Source organism: Antennarius striatus, chromosome 12, assembly GCF_040054535.1.
Source record: "Antennarius striatus isolate MH-2024 chromosome 12, ASM4005453v1, whole genome shotgun sequence".
Taxonomy (NCBI): domain Eukaryota; kingdom Metazoa; phylum Chordata; class Actinopteri; order Lophiiformes; family Antennariidae; genus Antennarius; species Antennarius striatus.
The window spans coordinates 21,097,728-21,121,422 of NC_090787.1; the positions used below are offsets into that span (position 1 = coordinate 21,097,728).

Consider the following 23,695-nt stretch of genomic DNA (forward strand, 5'->3'; position numbering starts at 1 on the left):
AAAAATCTGTGTGGAGAAGGTTCTGTCAGCTTGGTGCAGTGTCCACAGGAGAGTATATGAATCAAAGGCAAAGAAAACCATAGAGTGAAAAACAAAAGTGAAAAAAAAAACATCTTTCTTTATTCTAAAACTGTTTTTTAAAGAATGACTACCAGGCTTTAACATTTTGATGAAAATAACATGTAATTCTACTCTTTTTTTTCTTTTTACTTAATCAGTTATGATGTCATTATTAATAAAATCATTAAATTTCACAGTTTGTTTATTTTTTTATATTGTGCTATTGGCGAAACTCAATCCTTGTGTATGCTTCTACCGTATATTCTGTTATTACCGGTACTTTTGGGGTGCATAAACGTCATGTTGGGATGCACAAATTTTATTGAAGTCCACCTCAGGTATGCACTACTTTCTTGTTTTAAAATGAACTCTGTGGTACTGCTTTTAATTAAGCTTTTCAATACTCAGTTTGTCTTTTTGCCATCACTTGGGGTTGCCACAAAAATATATGTCATAAGAATGGATTTAAGCAACCCACTGATTCATTGGAATAAAGTCAAATGAAATTACAGACACATCTGTTCACGTCTTAATGATGGGGGAGTGATGTGTAGTGAAATCCATTCATTCATGTTCACATATTTACAATTTTAGCTATGGCCACATGCTGTGTTTACGGTGTAAAAAAACAACCGGACATCGATAAGGAGCTGAATCACATATTTTTGGAAGTTATTTATATACAAATAAAAGGACGTGATTCTTATGACTATGAAAAATAAAGGCAGCTAAGAAAACTTGATCAGTGATGAATTGAAAACAGGCTGCTTGATCACTTTGTGAAGTTCTGCTGAACCAGACAAAAATATGTCTTTGTTCTCTTTTTTCTGTGTGTCAGTGAGGGTGTCGTGCTACATGGGATCTTTAAATTGGGGAAGAAGAGTCATGACGTCCTGCTGACCCGAACCAGACTGACCTGGACCCCCATCAGACCAGAGACACCCACAGGTCAGTTCATGAGACGTTGTCATGGTAATCAAGGCATCAGTAGCTCAGTACACTTGGGGACCGGAGGGTTGCCGGTTCAACCAAAAAGTATGGAGTGTGAACTGGTAGTTGAAGAGGTGCCAGTTCACCTCCTGAGCACTGCTGAAGTGCCCTGGAGCAAGAACGCATAGAACCCCCATAAGTGGTTTGTGTGGCTGCCTACCGCTCTACCTTCATTGTCTCCAAATTTGCATGCCTTGTGTGTGTGTGGTGTGTGTTTGTGTGGAAAAAATGATTTATTTACGGGGATTAATATAGTATATAAATTTTTAAAAAATAAGAGTGTGCTTCCCACATCAATAGTTCTGATGATGTTTGGATTTTGAAAAGCTGTAATTGTTTTTATAATTTTTACATCCCGTGAAGCAGTGATGTATTGTAGTTGTCAGTGTTTGCGTGTTCATCCGTTACTCCACTAAATATCTTCACAACCGTTGCACATTGAAAGATGGGGGGAAAAAAGCACAAAGGGGATGAAAATGAGATCATGACCTTGAGAAAAATAGGTCAAGGTCAAATTTCAACTTTTGTACACTCAGGAACAGGATAAGATAGAAGGACGAAACAAAAGGTGTTATATTCAGGGAGGCAAGGGGATGAAAATCACAACCTTGATCTTGAAAAACTAGGTCAAGGTCACATTTTCACTTTTATACCTCTTTAGGTACACATCTCTGAAGCCTCATGACAAACAGAATTCACCAGTATATGTTGGATAATGGGTCTTTTAATAAATGACCCTGACCTATGGAAGTAGGTCAGGGTAAAATGTGTGTGTGGGTGTGTGTGTGTGTGTGTGTGTATGATTGAAGTCAATCTGTTTTGCTATATTTCATCCAAGTTTTGTGTATGTGTGTATACATGAGTGTGTGTGGGGTGTGTGTGTGTGTGCTGGTGGCGGTAGGGGTGTTGGCAGTAGTATAGAGCAGTTGGTTCGATCCATAGGGGGTTATTAAAGTCTCTCAGTGTGAAGAGATTAACACAAACACACACACGCACACACATACACACACACTCAGTGAGCCTGTCAGCTATTGTGTGTATGTGTGTGTGTGTGTGTGTGTGTGTGTGTGTGTGTTGGTGACATATTTCTTTAGATACATCAGTTTATCTATACGCATGAATTCCTCCTCTCACACCAGCAGCCTGTCTCTCTGTTTGTCCAGGAGGCGAGACGTGAACCCCAAATAGATCAGTGGATGGAGACACAGTTTGGTGTCTGCACAGAGTCTCAAACATCATACCTGCAGTCTGACGTGGAAAAGACCCTTAAGAGTAAAAAAATCTTCTTCCTGTGGAAAACTCAAAATGTAGATTAGTAGGAAAAAATCCAAACATTCAATAGCACAGGCGGCACAGTGGCGCAGCACGTTGCGCCGTTGCCTCACATGTTGCGTCCCGATCTGTGTGGAGGTGGCATGTTCTCCCAGTGTCCGCGTGGGTTCTGTCTGGGTTCTCCAGCTTCCTGCCGCCTCTAGAAACATGCGCTTCAGGTGAACTGGTCAATTCCAAACTGTCGGTAGGTGTGAGTGTGTGTGTGTGAGTGGTTGTTTGCCTTTCACGTGGTTCTGCGATGCACCGGCGTCGTACCCTAAGCCCCGCCTCTGGCCTGTCAGTCTGCTGGGATAGGCTCCAGCAACCCCTGTGACCCGTGAAAGCAGAAGTGGATAAGATGTATGAATGAATAAATAGCAAATGAAGAAAACAAAACAACCCTCATGAGGGGGAATTAAAGAGAAGCAGGACAAAGTGGCTGATGTAGCTTTGCTCTCATTTGTAACTTTTTGAAATGAATATTGAAAATATGTATTCTAAATTGACCTTTTAAACATTTCTTTAAAGAGATCTTATATTTTTACAGAAGTTATCAATTGTTTTGCTAATATAGATCCAGAATTTCCTACTTACCTACTTGTACAACCCACACGTGTACATTTTTTGTTCCTGTTTTTTTATTTTGATAGGTTTGTATATTGATGAACTATTTGAGGTTTCATCTGACTGGTTGTGTTTTTGACTTCTGAACCATTTGGCTGACTGTGTACTGCCCATGACAGTGCTCCTCTGTACAAAAACTAAATGACATGCAGTGGCTGCTGAGCTTCTACTGAGGTAAACATCACGGGTCATTGGGTGGTTTAGCCAAACACCACAGAACTGCTGTCAGCACAGATATCAGGCCAAATCAGAAACGAGAGCTCAATAACTTGGAGGTAAATATTTTTCAAACTGTGTTTCAAAACTGAAGTAATGAAAACAAAAGATACCACAAATTACAAAATGTTGCATGCAAGTTTGAAAAATATGAGAATTAATCTGTTGTTGGGGAGGTCAGAGTGTGAGCTGGATGTGTGGACATATGGACACCGACTGGGTGACGAGGGGAGGATGGATCGGATGTTCCGTATTTGTTAACAGCAGGAAACGTTTTCAACAAGTGGTTCATTTCATCACAGGAAACTTTTTCTTGGTGGGTTTTTCCTTTCTGAGCTGTTTCTTCTGTCATACGCTTTTCAAAGTCCTCGCCTTTTTTATTTTTGCTGTTATTCTTTGATTACCAAATATTGAGAACAACAGCTTAAAATGTCATTTTGTAAATGTCTCATTCATACTGTCCTCTGCCTCCTCCCTTTCTTTAACACCGGATGGATAAATAATGAAAATCTGAGTGTTATTTCTGGTAATTACAGTCCATTGATTCAGTGGGTAGCCCTGCTGCTTCACAGCAAGAAGGTCCTGAATCCAAATCCACCTGGGACTTCTGTGTGGAACTTGCACGTCTCTGCTGTTCCTCCCACCATCATTTAAATTTGCTGTAGCCGTGAATGTGATTGACTGTGTGTTTTTCATATGGCCCTGCAGTCTGGTAGTGACTTGTCGAGGTTGAAACCCCACCTCCTAAAGCTACCTCCTCCCATGAGAATTCACTGCGTTTGTCCCCTCTGAAGGTACTTTTTCCTCAAAATGTCAAACTACAACTATTATCTGCATTATCAATGAATCTGGTAATTCATTCACTGATAATTGTTTAATAATCAAGAAGTCTATAAATAAGGGAGTTGAAGTCAGACCGTGACAATCTCTGAGGTGACAATCTCTGGAGAAAAATAACAGAAAAATAGAAAAGAGAGTTTGAAATTCTCACATATCTGCCGCCGTAAATGTTTGAATTCTGTCAGGGAGAAATTTTCTGTGTCAACAGAAGGAGTGAGTCCATGACTGAGATGAGTGCTGCAACTCAGACATGATTATAAAAACAAAATTACAAAGTCAGTGGGTCAGACTTTCTTCAGAAGAGAAATTAAAATGAGGAAATTGCTCTTGAAAAGCGTTATAAATATTGTCTTGAGGTCACTCAGTATCAACATCTTAGTATTAAACGTGTCCTGGATGGAATCCTGTGAGCAGGTTATGTCAGTCATACCTTAGCTGACGTTATCCTTAGAAGATTGAATGAATCATCTCAGATGGGCCAATCAGATTCCTCTGATTGAATGTCAGGTGCCGCTGTGTGTTCTGCTGATCGGTGGATTAGTCTGTAATACAGCTGATAACATTATGTAACACGAATGCAGGTGAACCAGTAGCAATGTGCTTCTGTTGGGTTTCACCGGCTGACCACGTGTGTGAACAAAACCATGAGGATAGCTCCTCTGTTTCAGCTCCTGCATGGTTCACAATGTCAACACTGTTCATGTTGTGTACGCTTAACAAAATGCTCTCACAATATTTGCATGACTTCACACACATGCACTAACAAACTTGAACACGTCTCCCTGAGTCTGGCCCTACCTGTAGTCTGATGTCAGTTTGGAGCTGCGTTGTCCTGGAGACGTGTCTCATCTCACTGTCAATTCAAGAAGAAGTCCTGACTCAAAATTATAAGTACATACATCATCTTTAGCAATAAAAATATTTTTGTAACCTTTAACATTTACATTTTGTTGGTCTATTTGATAAGTATGACATTACCAGCTGACTGCTGAACAGCAGCACTAAAGAATATTCTTGGATTCATCTTGTCTTAAACAAAAAGCTATGTTAATTTCAGCATATATTAAATCAATAAAATAATGCCAAACTTTTGCAATCTGGAGCATTCTTTTTTAAATACGCATAGCAGGTGCCACTATAATACTGTATATAAAACAACAGTGCAAGTAAAAAGTCATTATCCAACTTTGCCTCTACATCCATCCTCAGTTGAAATTTTGAATGTGAATTTAACTTACGAACTAATCAGGTGAAACTAATGACATTTTCTCCAGTTTTGAAATATCTTAAATGGTGACCACCCCTCTGTGTCTGCGAAGCATTAGTGTTTTAGCATTTCCTTGCAGGTGTTGCTTGGATTCTAATCCTTCCTGTTTCCGTCCAGGTAACATGTGTGTGCTGCAGCCAGGTGTGATGCTGCTGCAGGACGTGTATGCAGTGAAGGTGAAGCGGCGGCGAGCGGTGGGCCAGCAGTCTGGGGGGGCCGTGCTTGGCGTGGCTCTGTTCTGCTGCAGGAGGAGAGGGAAGCGGCTGGAGGAGGACACCGTGCACCTCCACAACGCCTCTGCAGAGCACACACACACCTGGTACAACACACTGAAGGAGCTGCTCACAGGTAACATGAACTCAGATGGTCGTGTTGAATGAAGTCCTACTTATTTCTGTCTAGTTTTTCTATTTTTAACCACATTGTGTCCCACAACAGATTAACAGCTCGCTAGCCGCTCACTACTGCCTGACACTAGTACAATGAGCTGTGACCATCTGTTTTTACCTGTTCATCACATAGAAACATGAATAAAAGGAGGGTTGACTGTTTGCCACAGTGCAGATTATAAATTCATTGTTTTCTATCATCCTCTTCCTCACTTAGTTTAATGAGGTGAGTCACAGTTACATCAGACAATACAGTTTATCTGCTAATCCACTGGAACAAAGTGGCAGATTACACACACACACACACACACACACACACACACACACACACACACACACACACACACACGCACACACACATGCAAACACACATGCAAACACACCAGGAGTGGTACACACAGATAGATTTCATCAGCTGGCTAACTGTACATGAGGCAAATTTGCCTAAATTTTCCTCAAACAAAAGTTAGCTCCCGGCCCAAATTGCACGCCACTTTTTTAACACCAAGACTCTATAGGAATCCTGAGAATTAGCTGTTAACACTGCAATCCAAGATTTGTGTGGATATCACAAAAAATGACAACGGAATCGGAAACTTTACTCCCCTTCTATTCGTTGGGAGACTCTGAATCCAGATTTAATTTTGGCTCCAATGGGAGAGACGAGTGGTTTTCTGGGTACTGGGAGGCAAATTTTCCAGGTGGCAGTGGATCAGGTGGTAGAGCAGGTCTTCCACTTGGGTTGACACTTTGAATCCCACGGTTCAACTTCCATTTTTTTGTCATTAGTCTTTGGGCAAGACAATTTACCTCCCTTGCCTTGACTTTGCTGATGTGTGATTGTTCCATTGGTGGTCGGAGAGGCTGTTGCCACAGATTGGCTGGGGCAGCAGTGGCTCAGTGGTAGAGAGAGCGGTAGAGCGGGTCGTCCAATGTTCTCAGATCGGCGGTTCAATTCCCGCTCCCGCCCAAAAAAAACACCCGGAGGTGAACTGACAGTAGGAGGTGTCAGCTCACCTCCGGAGCACTACCGAGGTGCCCTTGAGCAAGGCGCAATCCCCCTTACAAGCTGCTCATGTGGGCGCTCCACAAAGAGACTGCCCGCCACTCTACCTCCCATTGCATGCTTACAGGGCCCCTTGTGTGTGGTTGTGTTTATTACAGCGACCAGTACACACTAATATGCATGTGTGTGATTGATTAACAAAAACTAGAGTGTACGTTCTTAATTTCCCTTTGGGTATTATAAGAACGTATAAAATTAAAATTAAAAAAAAATTAAATGTTTCCGTCAGCCTGCCCCAGGGCAGCTGTGGCTACACATGTAGTTTACCCTCACCAAGTATGAATGAGGAGTGAATGAATAATGGCACCACTGTGAGCACTTGAGAATGTACAAAAAAAAGATATATAAATCTAATCTAATTATTATTATTATTATTATTATTATTATTATTATTACTAATGATGTTGATACTACTACTACTACTACTACTACTACTACTACTACTACTACTAATAATAATAATAATAATAATAATAATAGTAATAAGCTTTGTTTCGGTCCATGTTTGTGTAGCATGCCTGTGTGTGCCTGTCCGCGTACAGCGGACACACACACACACACACACACACACACACACACACGGAATGTTTCTATTTTATTTGCAGTTGCTTAACAGTATGAGTAAAGTGCAACATTGATACATACTTTACATACTTTGAAAAAGGGAACCCACTTTTAGTTATAGTTGTACTGCTCCAGAACAAAAAACATTGTTAATGTCAGAATAAGAATTTAAGAATGAAGAGCTAAAAAGATAATGTAATAAATAGAGAATAGAATAGTATCCTAGCTTCCATTTGTTCTTCTCTTCACTGAGACATAAAGTTGTGTCAGTCACTGTTATGAGCACCTACATATTATTATGATTATATTTAAAGGGAGAGAAATTTGGGCTTAAATTTGAATACAAACATGATTCCGAATGAATACTTCCTTTGTTTCGTGTCAGGTGGATAGATAGGGTAGCCCTCAAGATTCAACTGTTCAACTTATGAACATTCGGAGATACGAACAAACGTGAGCAGCCATATCTGACTGCTGTAATCAGCACTGCTGCATTCACACATCTCCGTTTGTTGTTGTGTCTGTGAATGTCTCAGAGCGTCAGCCTTCATACTTTGGATACTTTACTATTTATCATGGTTGATAAAGCAAAGAGAAGACAGTGGTAGTGGTAACCATCTCTCTGATGACAACTCTGCCCCTGACCAAGAATAACTCACTAAAAGTAAGCTACATGCTACATGCTACATGCCAAAGTACCATGCAGTGGAATTTTCAACATCAACAGCTGACTCTGGCTGTTGTTGTTGGGTTCACTTAAAAGCTGGTGAGGAGTTCCTTGAAGTGTTTCTTCTTCTCCTTATGCATTAAATTGTAAGGATCAAAATCTCACCTTAAACTAATGTAAATTGCTAACAGTCACATGAATTACGAGTGACGCTTAATGGTAGATACTGGAACTATACTTATGCATTTTAAAATTATTATAAGTTTTCAATCTTATTTATTGTACAGTAACATAATATTGTAATAACCTGTGTTAATGTTACCCCAGCCTTACGCTGCTCATGTGTTAGGCTGTGGGAAGTTCACAAGACTTGGGAAAAGGACATGAGAGTTAGTGAGTTATTCACTAACAGGAGCCTGAATAAAGTCAGATAAAGCCTGTGTCTGCCCTTTACACCTTTACTGCAGTTATAGATAATACAATATTATGTATTACAATATTATGTGCTTTCAACAGTTTCTTGGTGATTTTAAGAGTCCCATGTTTGTGGCGGACAGAAGAGTTCAGCTTACGAACAACCTCTCAGACCCAACTGTGTTCGTAGGTTGAGGTCTACCTTAATTTACAAACATAGTTTTTATGAGTATTGTTTTTCCACTTGCCAGAATTTATGACACAATTTCCTGTAAATTGCCTGCATTGTAGCTACTTTTCTCACTAACACCATTGAGTCCTCACAGGACCTTTACAATGAACGTCTGGATATTTTACTGGTGACCTAATTTTCCAGTGGTTTACCAGGTGCAATGTAGTGGGCGGGGTCAGGCTGACACTTAACACACAATAGAAATGTGTGTGTGGATTTAACTCTCAACAGGAACTCTCCATTTCAGGTTTTCTGTTTGCTCCACGACGTTGAATCAAACTTAGATATTACAAGCGATGCATAAATGATGAGGTCAAAGGTGTCGCACACACACACCACCATCGTTCTGTCACCATGGCATCGGTCTGACACATTATCGCTGGTCACCTGTCTGTCCGTCCATCTGTCTGTCTATCAAACCAGATTACTCAAGAGGCCCTGCAGCAAAATCACAACTTCTTTAAGTGTTGGCCTCACACTCACACACACGTGAATAGCTCACAGGTCGCGTGTCAACTCGCGTGGTCACACTGCACATCAAACCATGATGGCTTTTGTGACTTTACGCACCGCGACAGAGGAGTTTGCGGTGTGTTTGTCGAAGGTAAACGCAGTCTGTTTCTCCACTGCTGTGTGGACATTAAGCCTATTTTCCAGCCAGAGGTCAGCGTGAAAAGCGCATTGTTTTGTGAATGGTGGTGTTGCAGGGCAGGCAGTCCCACCACCACAACTTCTTAACCTTCAGGTCCAAACATTCTGCAGCACAATGGTGAGCAGAGAGCAGACACTTTCTGTTTCCAGAGCCTCATTCTGTCCTGTTTGCTGTGTGAAGCAGCTGCAGAACGCTGTGCAGGGAATGAATGGCAGTCAGACCGACAAAAGCTGTACAGTGGTGGTGTATAGAGTCTGTTTCTATGCACTATGGAGAAATGGATTGCAGTTGTTTAACAGCACAACGGACTGACAGACAGACAGACAGACGGGCTCACTGGACGGCTGGACTGAGCTGGGACTGTTGGGACTCCTCCCCGGTCGATTGTCTTGTCAATCCAGTGTCAGTTTTCTGCTTACAGAGATGTTAGTTTGGGTTTACATGGAGACGTCATACAGCAGAAGCTCACAGCGATCAGATGGTGATACCATAAGGTCAGAATGAAAGATGCCACACATCATGTGGCCTGGAGCGATGTGGATGGATAGCATCCTGTTGAATTCAATTCCAAATATATAGATTGATGAATGAATAACTTATTCAATGATGGTGTTACTGCTCCTGATGTGTCAACGGTCTGAGGACTCTATAAGTCTGAGAAGTCGGTGAGTGTATCCATAGCGACCTGATGAGAGGTCATTTTTTACAGTGAAGGTTTTATTCATTGGTCTGTGTTGTACGACACACAGTCGTCTCTTTCCCAGTTTATAAAAGGAGGCAATTCAAAATAAAAAAATTTAAATAAAATTATTGTAAAATAAGAAAATAGTAAAAATATTCTCAGACACCTTTTATTTTTTTGTTGTTGAGAATCTATAATCTATATAACTGGATGTTTAAGATGCTTTCTATGTGCTACAGTTCACTAAACCCATTTGCAGTCTGCATTAATATGTAATTTGTTCTGAACAATATTCAGCATCAATCTGCAGTCCTCTGTCAGAAACTCAATACGTTTTCCCGACAACACTGGGATTTTTTACCATGGTAACGGTCAGCAATGTGTAGCTGCCTGATGACCTGATGGATACTTGATCTCTACATCTGCCCGCCATCCCACCCTTTTCTGAGAAAAGATAGAAATAAATTAAACAATATGGCTTCTGATGAGATCGAGTTTGTGTGTAACTGAATGCATTTCATTACTTATTATGATTATTTTTTGGTATAAACCATTAATTTGTTTCTCCAGTAGTTGTCAGATGTCCCTGAAGCAAATAATCATTTCCTGTTTTCTGGTTAAGTTCAGAGGTAAACATTGAGTTGAAGTTAGTGTAGGTGTGAGTGCATGCGTGCTTGTTTGTCTTGTATGTGGTGCTGCGGTTCACTGGCGGCACGCCCAGAGTGTACCCTGCCTCACGCTCCCAGTTGGCTGGGATGGAATCCAGCACCCTGGAACCTGCGACAGTGGATGAATCGGTTATGGAAAACGAATGAATGAATGAATGAACAGTCGAGTTTCACAGAACTGTGATCCTTAACCCAGGCTGGAGTCTTCCTTCAGCTCTCCCACCAAGTACTGGTTTTAAAACCTCCCAGTGTATTAAAATCTTTTTTCTAATATTATAGTATAATAATAATAGAGGACTTTCACCTTTGTTTTGGGTGTGATGGATGTAGGGATGAAGGGGGTCTTCTGATGGTTCTGAATCCATCACACCAGAGTTTCTGAATGACAGTTTTAATAACAGAAAAAATGTGTTGTTTTATTGTGTTTACAAATTACACTTCACAACTCTTCGTGGTTATTTCATCTGTCATCTATCCATCCATGAACAGAAATATGCACAAGGGAATTCTAGTTCTTGAATGTTGGATCAGGGTTCTATCTAGAAGCACTGGTTAGTTCCCACTTCCCACCTCGTCTTGCTCATGTGGCGGGGGCTAGCTTGCAGCATTCTTCTCTCCTCCAGCTGCACAACAGTATTTTGTAAGGCTGTCGTGGGGGTGTGAGTGTGATTGGTCCAGCCGGCGTCCGACATACCCTCAGTCATTTTGTCCTGGAGCTGGGCCCGAGATGTAGACAGGTTTAAGTTTTAGAACGGTTTAGTTAGATCACAAAGGAACGGCGTTGGTCTGAGTGAGGTTGTGCTCTACCTCATTGGGGGGCACCAAAACTGTCTGGAGCTTCTGGTGATGGTGGAGTCCAGTGGAGAGAAGCGGGGTGGGGGCTTTGGGGAGCCCCTCTCAGGAACTCCTGACAACCAGGTCATAGCTGTGAGGTGGGGAGATGGCAGGAGGTGCGCTGTGTGTGGGGTCATTAACGGGGCGAGGTCACAGCCTTTTGGGAGCAGATTATAGTAATGAGCTGGATAATGGAGCTGGAGTGTGTGTGTGTATTGATCTGTGCTGGTCTGTGGGGATTTATAATGCAGCCTCTAAATCTGCCTAATGATGGGCAGTACAGGGGGTCAGAGTGTGTGTCGCTGTGTTTGTATGGAGTCGATACAGTCTGAACACACACACATCCACTTGCTACTGATCTAACCAATAATTTGAATATTTAGAATCAGTCATCCCTCCTCCAGATGTTAGATTCAGTGATTAAGTTCTTATTTTTTGGTGATAAACAACATGACTGATCAAAACTAGCTTAACTCACTTAACCAGTACCTGACAATATAAAGATATTGCAGACACTTTGTTGTATCCTCAACAAATGGCTCAAAGAAGGGAAGCTCTAATGCCGTGACACTCAGAAGAGCCTCTGCCAAAGCCTAACGGGTGCTAATGATTAAATTAATCCAAACCCCAGCCTAATGAAGCCATCTGTGTCATCACTGGATTACAGCGTCCACTGAGTGACTGAAATAACAACCATTCATTCAGATCCTTTCTAACACGTTTAGTGAAAACCCATCAAGCAGATTTGTGTGATCCTGCTAACCGGAACACAACTGAAGTGATCAATTTACCTGATTGATAAATTGATAAACACGAACGCAAAATTCCATCGCAGGATGTCTATTGGTTGTGGAAATATTTCATTCTGGAACATTTCATTCAGTTACATATCAACTTATGTCCACTTTAGAGAACACAGTTATATTATTACATTGAAACACAAGTTTAATGTGTTGTGTGACTGAGCTAGTGAGTTAAACAATTACCAATAACTAAAATTATATTAATTTGTTCCAGCAAACAAAAATTTATGTTGTTTTTACATGATGTTTTTATGATGTTTTTTACATGATTAAGTATGAAAATAAAAACAAAAGTCACGAGAACACGCAGGCTGCATCTTTACCCAGCAGACGACACGTGGTAAAGAATGAGATGCGTTCTCAGCTGATGTTGTATCCATCCACCAAACAGCTCCTATCTCAGAATTTGTTTGTATGTTGAACAAAATATGGACAGAGCGACGGATCATATCTCAAATAACTCGCATGTTGAGCCGGTAGTGATGTCATGAAACCACACTGATCCCTTTGTGTTTTTCACTTGTGGTGAGAAGTCATCAACGCCATCAAGAAAATGGTTTTAATATTTAGAGCTGCTCACTGTGTGTGTGTGTGTGTGTGTGTGTGTGTGTGTGTGTGTGTGTGTGTGTGTGTGTGTGTGTGTGTGTGTGTGTGTGTGTGTGTGTGTGTGTGTGTAACAGGGTTCAGCACTCGTCCCAGGTACCTGAAGGTGTTCATCAACCCCAGCAGCCACAAGAAGGAGGCCGTTCACATCTACAGAGAACACGTGGCTCCGCTTTTCAAGATGGCCGACATCCGCACTGACATCACCGGTCAGTCCCTCCACCTGGTTATTGATCCATTGATTATCAGCTGATAGTTGAAGATAATATTTTATACTCCAGAAGAGCAGTGAGCAGTTTCAGTTCATTCATCTCATGTGTTGTAATAAAGTCCTGTTGCAGAGAAGAACCTGAGATCTGTGTGTGGAGAAGGTCCAAAGGTCAGAGTTAATGGCAGTCTCTGGTCGCTAAGTAACCTGATACAGGGGGAGGAGCTTAACCCATCTGTTGTGACAGAAGGAGACAACCTTCTCCTCTCCTCTCTTCTCCTCTCCTCTCCTCTCCTCTCCTCTCCTCTCCTCTCCTCTCCTCTCCTCTCCTCTCCTCTCCTCTCCTCTCCTCTCCTCTCCTCTCCTCTCCTCTCCTCTCCTCTCCTCTCCTCTCATCTTTTTCCCACTTTCTTATATTTTCTACGCTCCTCTCCTCCTCTCAACAGATGGTGTGATATCCATTGTCCCACTTTTTTTGGCATCCATCGAACACACACTTGCGTACATGTGACCACACACATGCATGAACACTATCTCTGTCCGTCTCAGTGTCGCTCCATCTGTTTCCCTCTGTTGTTCTCCCCTCTCCTCCGTCTCTGTTTCTCTCTCCAGTGACAGAGAGGAAGGGACACGCTCTGTCAGTGATGAAGGAATGCAAGCTGGATGAATATGACGGGTTAGTCATCTTTTATCTCTTCTCAGTCCCTCTCTATAGTCTCCTGCCTGGGGACATAATATTTATAGTATCTTCCATAATTCCACAAGCAGTACATATTCAGACATATTCAGACAGATTATCAATAGAATGACAGGTAATTCAGCTCACCTTCATTTGGTTGCTTGATAAACCTTCTCCTGTTGAGTTTTATGAATGTTTTCAATGCTTATATTTTAAAATGATACCAGAATTTGTCTAACATTTGTACTTTGTACATCACTTGCAATACATAACTTGCTAATGGAGCCAACAAATTCATCATTTGACAACAGAATATATTCAATACTGCTCTTTTTATATTTTAAAACAAAGCTAGTTAGCGCCAACATTGTATTTTTGAGAAGGGAAAAATACAATACTTATTGGGGCATTTTGTTTAGAACTTGGGCTATATAAAATAAAATAAACTTGAATATCAAACAACTCATTAATTCTATTGTGAACCTGCTTTGTTTACACAGACAATCACATAAATGATTGTTTCTTTACATTCATGACATACAACACTGATGATGTAGTGCCCCTATGTAGTGTTTTGTTGTGAAATGGAACGTTGACGCAACCATTAAAGCTACCGTTTTTTTCCACAGATTGCACAGATTCAAAGTTTCTGATTTCTGATACAGACACTTTTTCAAACTTTTTACAGTCTGTATCGCAGGCCATCATCTCAGCCCAACAGTTCACCTCCAGAACTCTGACCATCAAACACATAATACATGTCTCACAACACTGGGAACAGTCAGACAATTATTGTATGACGGTATTATATTTAGAGAAATTTATTTAAATTGCATTTCTGTTTTAATTTCTTAGTGATTTATAGTACTACAGTAACAAGTCTGAGTAAACAAACAAAAAAGAAAACAGATTCAGAGTTCCAGGGCAATACGAACAAATCACAGAGGTCAAATTAACAACATGTCATCTCACTCTGGGGTCGTCCTGCTTCTCATGTCTTCTGTGGCGACGCGTCATCAGAGGAACCGTTCAGAACGTCTAATCCAACCACAGACCTCCATGTTTTACAACATGCTCAATGATTGTGTTCCTGATCTCATCACAGACCACAGTTCTTCCTCTCTTTCCTCTTCTTCCTCACTTTCCTCTTCTTCTCTGACAGATAATTTTGGTAACTGTGATCATTGAACACATTTTGTGTGAAAGCAAAAGACTTCCGTTTCTTTCTGATTGTGTGAAACGTTCTGTTCATCTTCAACAGATGAATGTCAGCAATTGAAAAGGAAAAGCTGAATAAAGAGTGTTCATAAGGAGTGGAGTTAGTTTCTAATGTAATGTTAATGTGCTCTGCTGTAATGTGATGCTTCTGGAACAGATGCAGCTGAACCAGATAATTAAATAGCAGTTTACTGTTAGACACTGACACTAAAACACACTGACCCAGACTGATTACACACACACACACACACACACACACACACACACACACACACACACACACACACACACACACACACACACACACACACACACACACACACACACACACACACACTGTTAGGTGAGGTCACACTTTGACCCCTGACTGAACCTTAAACCTCACAAATGAAAACAGAAATGACAAAATGACATTTTCTCACAAGATACTGAAACAAGTATAATAAGAATGTCTGCAAAAATATTAAACACATCAATATGTGTGGTGCTTTCTGTGTGTGTGTGTGTGTGTGTGTGTGTGTGTATGTGTGTGTGTGTGTGTGTGTGTGTGTCTGTGTGTGTGTGTGTGTGTGTGTGTGTGCATGTGTGTGTGTGTGTGTGTAAGCAGCTTTTGTGCTCAACCCTCATGAAGCTTAATGTGCTTAGAGAAGATAAGCTTTGTTGCTAAGCTAGCTGCTCAGTGTGTGTGTGTGTGTGTGTGTGTGTGTGTGTGTGTGTGTGTGATGTTGTTCTCGTGAGGATTTGGTTGAAACCTACATTTGCCAATTAGTCCGACTGTCACCGTGGCGACCACAGTTTCAGGTAATCTCATCCACAGGAGGGGCGGAGCCTCAGAGTGTGTTTACCTTACATTTCCTGCAAACACAAACTCCGAAGATCAGTCTTCTCACTTTTTATTTAGGAACAGAGCTGATAAATGATGAGTTCAGATTGATCCATCAATATAAACTAATATTACTGCTAAAAGCCGCACAAAATCAAATCAGCGCATTAATCATGACGTGCAACAATGTTTAAACCAAAAACTGAAATGTGACGACAGCTTTATTTTGTTTAGTGTTTTCTCAACACTCATCTTTTAGTTTTTGTTTATCTTCTATTTTCTGCAGTTATCAAGGTTAGAGTTAGAAATTTGCAGAATCCCATCAATTTTGAGAAGTTATGAAACAAACTGCAAATCTTTGTAAAATTATGAAAACTTCAAACTTTCATATTTTATTAGACAATGCATAATTATATAGACTTACAAAGTCAGGCCTTTGATCCAAATTATATAACTAAAGATTGAGAGGCAGAGAATAGATCCTGTAGGTGTGTTTGACATGTTGTTGCTGACTCCAGGATACGTTTCAGGTGGTTTTACCGAGGATCCCAGTGACTACGACTACCAAACTGGCCCCTCTCCTCACCTGGTGCAGGTGATCTGGCTCTAACATAACCTCACCACTGTCACTTCAGGGTGACCCAAACTCCCCTTGTGACAAAAATGATGTGTGGCTCCTACACAAGATAAGATTATGATGACGATGCAACCCAGTAGTTTTGATTTTAGATCCAACACTTTGCTGCTAACTGAACGAGCCCATTTCTGTTATCACTATAAAAAAAATCCACTCGACTAAAATATTTCAATTAATTTTAGAACCAAAGCCAGAACAATATTTAGAAAACAAAGTTTTACTTTCAGAAATCTAAACATATTTTTAGACTGAATATTTTTTTTGGAAGAGGCTGAGGCTACACATTTGATGACGCATTTATGGACCAGAATTACTTGCTTGATGGTTTTCAACAGTACTGTCGGTGCTACAGACATGTTTGTGTTGCTTTCAGAAAAATAATGAAGTAACTGATTTATTAGGGGAATTTAGAACTAAGGAACTCCTCAGCTATTGTACGTGGGGAAGCCGCACCCCCTGCTGGAGGTGTACATACTGGAGGAAACCTGTCCAAGGTGCTAGAAGTGAAATTTTTTCCCTGTCTGGCCGTCCACCTGTTCCCACTCTGTTCTTTTCTACGTGTGTCTGTCAGAGTGGTGTGTGTCGGCGGGGACGGGTCAGTGACGGAGCTGTGTCACGCAGTCATCCTCAGAGCTCAGATAGACGCTGGTTCTCCAGACAAACCAGTAAAAGCAGTGCTGCCCCTTGGAATCATTCCTGCTGGTGAGAGTGGACCTACCCTCATACAGGCCGAAGCATGTTGAATCTGATTGGACAGAGAACCTGACACATCCTCACGATGAAGAAACAAACTACTGTCTCCTCACCTTCACAGGTTCTACAGATGTGGTTTCCTGTTCTGTTCATGGAGTCAGAGATCCCGTCACTGCAGCCCTGCACATCGTCTTGGGTACGTAGTACCTGCTTTACAGTATATTCTTTGATAGCTGTCAAGTCAACTTTTTTTATACAAAGAGAGGAAACCAACTGAACCTCCAAGAGTAATCATAAAGCAACAGTGACCAGGAGAAATTCCCCATTGGGGAGAAACGTTGGGCAGATCCTGACATTCTCCCATGACCGGTTGGGGTAAAAAAGGAAATTCAAAATTGTAGAGATGGAGACGGGTATCTGAGGTTATTCTGGGGGGGATTCAGGCCTACGTAGACAAAGAGCACAGCCAGTGGTGACTTCTAACATGGATAATCACATCCTGGCTTAGTCTTTAAATAAATCAGCTTGTCATCGACATACATGACTTAGTGGATCTTTGGTCACGCTATTCTAGGTCAGACCCAACTTTTGCAAATGTCTGTCGTCACGTCTACTTCACGGGTTCTATCTCTGCTCGTATAACATCCTAGGAGGGTTGTTTCTGTCTATGTCTGGATCTACAGCCACATTTAACTGGATGGGCAGTTAAATGTGTTACCTGTACAGGTGGCTTCTGATACTTCTTAAGCTATTACCGTATAGTCATTACCGGTTCTATTTGTAACTGATCTCTACTGTGGTTTGGGGTTAATATTACCTAATCTGTCTATATTAACTTTCTTGTTGTTAATTTAAATATATTTCCTTTGAGCCAATCAGGAGCCTGTGTTCAAGTGAAGCTTGATTGTGAGTGGCTGATGTTAGCTTGATCAAACACCTACATTTACGCGTGTCCTCAGTGACTGGAGTCAGGAGGGAGGATCAGGATCAGTTTCACCGTAAATCACAGGTTTCCACTGCTCAGCCTGCTGTAGCTCCGCCCCTTCACCTCACCTCACCTTTTCCCATGTAAAGCTCACAGCCAATCAGCAGGTAGCACAGGTAGCAAGGCCCGGCTCCTGTGTCTGAGCTGTGGTGAGATGGTGTTTAATTAACAGTAATTAAGACTGGAGCTGTGTGTGTGTGTGTGTGTGTGTGTGTGTGTGTGTGTGTGTGTGTGTGTGTGTGTGTGTGTGTGTGTGTGTGTGTGTGTGTGTGTGTGTGTGTGTGTGTGACAGATGGGAGCATTCAGCCACACAAATAAGACTCATTACAGAACAATAAACAGTTCCCGTGGTGGGGGCTGTTCCCACGGACCTCCAGAACCAAGGTGATCATTTCAGAACATTTCCTGAGATCGTGCACTAATCTCACCAAGTCACAGGTGATGAGAATTTCATTGATTATTAGTACCAGTAGAAGTCATTTGTTTGTCCAGTGGTGCTGACCGTACACAGATTAAATCTACATGATGTGATGGCTCCCTCCCCCTTCACTCAGGAACTGGAGGAAGACTGAAAGCTCACCTCCACATGAGGACCCGTGTTGTAGTGACGCTCACCATTCCCTTATCTCAAGTGTCTCTGTCGCACGGGGACAACCATACATGAGAAGGTTGACCAACGGGAAGGTGATCCACGGCCAAAGACCAAAAATAAGAAACAAGATGCTTCAACAGAATTAACCTGTAATAAATAAAACTAATAAATAAATAAAATGAATAAATGTAACTCAATGTAATGTAACTAAATGTAACTACTCCTTAATGTAACTAATAAATGTAACTAAGTGTAACTCAGTGTAATGTAACTAAATGTAACTACTCCTTAATGTAACTAATAAATGTAACTAAATGTAACTCAGTGTAATGTAACTAAATGTAACTACTCCTTAATGTAACTAATAAATGTAACTAAATGTAACTCAGTGTAATGTAACTAAATGTAACTACTACTTAATGTAACTAATAAATGTAACTAAATGTAACTCAGTGTAATGTAACTAAATGTAACTACTCCTTAATGTAACTAATAAATGTAACTAAATGTAACTCAGTGTAATGTAACTAAATGTAACTACTCCTTAATGTAACTAATAAATGTAACTAAATGTAACTCAGTGTAATGTAACTAAATGTAACTACTCCTTAATGTAACTAATAAATGTAACTAAATGTAACTCAGTGTAATGTAACTAAATGTAACTACTCCTTAATGTTAAATAACTGAATTTCTGACTGATTCTAGTTCCAAACATTACAGTTAGACAGAAAAAACATGTTTGTTTGTTTCTCTGTTCTAACATAAATCCTTTTCATTTGTCAGGTTATTAAACCCACAGAACTCCATCAATCAAGGATCAAACTATCAATCAATAAAGAAAAATAACATCAGACACAAGTTAGGACATGAACTTTGTTCAACATGTTTTTGTCAAAGTTGAAATGGGGTTACTTACTGCATTGTGGGAAATGTAGTTTGTGGTCAAAGCATACTTTTAACCATTTATTTTTAGACACTCTGACCTTTTATGCTCTTGCGGGCCACAGAAATTGATGTGGAGGGCCAAATTTGGCCCCCGGGCCTTGAGTTTGACACACGCGTTGTAGAGGTCATCTTATTATAAACAGTGATGAAATTCGTTTGGGCTGTCTTTATGCTCAAGGTGGTTTTGAGAAGCATAGAGGTGTACACGCAAAATAGAAGAAGCCCATGTTTTAAATTAAATCATTCAGAATACGACATGCGGTGCTTTTTTCATAAAATAAATGTATTATATTTTTGTTCATGAGCTATGTTGGCACATAGCGCTGCAGGTGTAATCAGGCACAGACTGTGACACTTCCTGTCTCAGTATTAAAGCTGAAATGGCCAGCCTAATTTAGGAACACACACACACACACACACACACACACACACACACTGAATACCTGCCATATGGTGAGGAAATCAGATTCTGTCCAGAGAGACAGACAGGCTTGCTGTCAGACAGACAGGTGGGGAGACAGCAGTTCAGTAGGTTACAGCAGGTATGCGGCCAGATGGCACACTGTGTGTGTGTGTGTGTGTGTGTGTGTGTGTGTGTGTGTGTGTGTGTGTGTGTGTGTGTGTGTGTGTGTGTGTGTGTGTGTGTGTGTGTGTTTGCGTGTGTGTGTTATTAAAAGCTTTTGATCGTGAAATGACTTTATTATTGTTGTCCCAGTTCCTTCCACTGTTTGTGCTGCGTTCACTGACTGTAGGAAAATTAACAGTCAACAGTCTCTGGTGCAGAAAATATCAAACTTTTGCGAAGCAGACAGTCTGAACAGAGTTAATCTTTGTGTTTGTCTGAGCCGTTGCACAAATCAGCTAACGTGGAGGAGCATGAAACTGAGCCTCACATGGTGGGGGCGAGGTGGGGGGGGCGCTAAATGCTGAGCTCGACTAGTTCAGGGAACATTCATTCATTCATCTTCAGTACCCGCTTCTCCCGCTGTCGCAGCTTCCTCTATCCTAGTCTATCTCTATCCTACCGTACATCTAGAGGTAACAAACATTCACTCTAAAACATTTTACTCAATGTCTGATTTGTCCTAGGAAGCAGCTATAACTGAAAATAAATCTGAATCTGATTTATTGATGTGTTTATCGATGCCAATGGAAAGCCTCTCTGGGTCATTTCAAACCCAGCTTGTAAGTGTGACAATCTGGAGGCTGTCACATTTGAAGGTCATTTTTTTGCTTTGAAAAACATGAACAGGGACAGATTGTCATTTAACCTCAACATTATCATCCGCTGTAAATGGATGCTGCTGCTTCAGAGACGCACCGCTCCAGTCCAGCAGCAGGGCCAGGGACTGGAGGAACTGGACTAAAGAACCACCTGGGACTGGCCAAACTGGGGCAGGGACATCCAGACAGAATATCATACACACATTAAACTGAAGTTTATAGATATTAACACACACACACACACACACACACACACACACACACACACACACACACACACACACACACACACACACACACACACACACACACACACTTCTGACCTCTTTCTGTAACCTCTGGAGTGCAGCTTCTCATGAATACTAATCTCAGTTTAGGATAATTTATCCTTCTTACAACCTATATGTGTGTTTCTGTTTACTTTTTTCTATTATTTTCTGTTCTATAAAATACAGTATATATATGTATATATATATGATATAATGTGTGACCGTTGACAGGTCACCTGCTGCAGGTCGACATGTGCAGCTTCTCATCTCTCGGCCAGTTGGTCCATTTTGGATTTTCCGCCATGTTTGGCTTTGGCGGACAGACGTTGGCACGAGCAGAGAAGAAGAGGTGGATGCCTTCGTCACGGCGACGGGAGTACGCTCTGGTGAAGACACTGGCTAGGCTGAGGTAGCACACACACGTATGCAGGTAGACACACACACACACATAGCTTTGTGGTATTTATTCAGTAGGTTGATCATCAGGGTCATATATACCGTATTTTCTGCACTATCAGGCACACTGGAGTATAAAGCACAACGTTTTTGAGAAAATTAAAGGCCTTCAGCTGCGCCTTATAGTGCAGAAAATACTGTAGTTCAAATTTTAAAGTATTCTATGGCCAAAGAGTGAGAAGTGACTTAAATCTAATTGGCTTGAACTATCATGAAAAAAAAGATATATTGGCATATTTGACAAAAGTAAATGTGCCGTTGTTTTGACAGCTTTACATTGTTAGCTTGTTAGCGGTAACATTTAGTTGGAGGCACGGCCTCACAGCCCCACCGTCATCTGCAGACTCCACCTCTGGGTCCTCACGTCTGTCTCCTGTGTCCCTCAGACCAGAGGACTGTCAGCTGTCTTTCCTACCAGAGAAGAAGTCACAGAGGAATTTGTCTAAACATGGGTGAGAAACAAACACACATTTACACTAAAATAGATTGGTTTATGTGTGTTAGATTATCCCCTGGTATTGTTTCAGTGTTAACTGCAACGTTAAGTACCTGTGTGTAATGTGTGATCCGTTGTGACAATTCCATGAAAGACCCTGTTCTGTTTAGTCTTTTATCACTTTACCCTACTGATTTAAGTTCTTTATACTCTTATTCCAGCCTAAAGACTTATTGGATTTTTGGATACTGTAGATCAGGCGTGCCAAACTCGATTGCACATGAGGGCACATCAGCATATCAGCTGTCCTCAAAGGGCCTGATGTAACTTATAAATGTAACTAAATGTAACTCAGTGTAATGTAACTAAATGTAACTACTCCTTAATGTTAAATAACTGAATTTCTGACTGATTCTAGTTCCAAACATTACAGTTAGACAGAAAAAACATGTTTGTTTGTTTCTCTGTTCTAACATAAATCCTTTTCATTTGTCAGGTTATTAAACCCACAGAACTCCATCAATCAAGGATCAAACTATCAATCAATAAAGAAAAAAAACATCAGACACAAGTTAGGATGTTAACTTTGTTCACAACGTTTTTGTCAGAGTTAAAATGGGCTGAACTACTGCATTGTGGGAAATGTAGTTTTGGTCAAAGCTCACTTTCGACCTATTTATTTTTAGACACTCTGACCTTTTATGCTCTCGCGGGCCACATTAAATAATGTGCGGGCCACATTTGGCCCCCAAGCCTTAAGTTTGACACGTGTGCTGTAGATAAAGATATTTGTGATTATACTGTACATCATTAGTCGTAATGAGTGTCTGAAGAATAAACACAACATTTGAAACAAAATGAATTCTCTTCTCCCTCAGAGCACCGGACCAGAAGTCAGAGTCAGAATCAGGTGAGACTGTGACTCGTGTGTCTTTAGATCCAAACCCTTCAGACTTTCTTTCCCGTCAACCAGCTACGTTCATTTTCTTTCTGATCGGTCTGTGCAGAGGATGAGGAGTCCTGGACAACCAATCAAGACCTGTATCTGAGCATCAGCATCATGTCCATCCCCTGTCTGAGTCCACATGCACCTCGAGGACTGGCCCCCAACACCAGGTACATACAGGGGGTGTGTATGATGAATATGTGATGTCATCAGTATGTTCCTTCACCTCCTGGTTGTGACAGGTTGGCAAACGGCAGCGCGGCGCTGATTGCAGTCGGTAACACCTCCAGATCAGAGTTCATCAAACATCTGAAGAGATACAGCAGCTCTAGTGGACAGGTGAGAGCAGCGCCCAACCATCACCCCACAGCGGACTCCGACACCCCTTGTCTGAATGTATTAATGCAGGCCTTTATCCGTCTGAGAACCACCTGACCCCACACTTAAGGTTTTTTCCTGATTTAAGTTGTTAATATCTCTCAGCGTTGACTTTTCCATTCAGAGGGCTAAAAAAAACCTACTAAAACTAGTTAATGCGTAGATTAACCCGGTTCAGCCCGGCCTGTGAGACATCACACTAACCCACTTTCTAAATATACTGACAGTGTGGCTTTTACTGTCCTGCAGGGCAAACAAGTTGTTTATTCTCTGACCTACATCCTGCCAGGCTTCACGCTGATGATTCTTGACCAATTTTAT

General features: G+C 41.2%; 1 protein-coding gene across 1 annotated transcript in view; it reads left to right on the top strand.

Annotated features, from left to right (window-relative positions):
- Positions 1-23,695, top strand: part of cerkl (ceramide kinase-like) — a 28,513-nt gene that overhangs the window by 1,872 nt on the left and 2,946 nt on the right. The window contains exons 2-12 of the mRNA XM_068328584.1: positions 899-1,008; positions 5,426-5,656; positions 12,960-13,091; positions 13,703-13,766; positions 17,019-17,149; positions 17,262-17,336; positions 21,390-21,567; positions 22,001-22,066; positions 22,929-22,960; positions 23,058-23,166; positions 23,239-23,335. Of these exons, the coding sequence (XP_068184685.1) occupies positions 899-1,008; positions 5,426-5,656; positions 12,960-13,091; positions 13,703-13,766; positions 17,019-17,149; positions 17,262-17,336; positions 21,390-21,567; positions 22,001-22,066; positions 22,929-22,960; positions 23,058-23,166; positions 23,239-23,335 (1,225 nt within the window). The remainder of the gene's footprint in view (positions 1-898; positions 1,009-5,425; positions 5,657-12,959; positions 13,092-13,702; positions 13,767-17,018; positions 17,150-17,261; positions 17,337-21,389; positions 21,568-22,000; positions 22,067-22,928; positions 22,961-23,057; positions 23,167-23,238; positions 23,336-23,695) is intronic.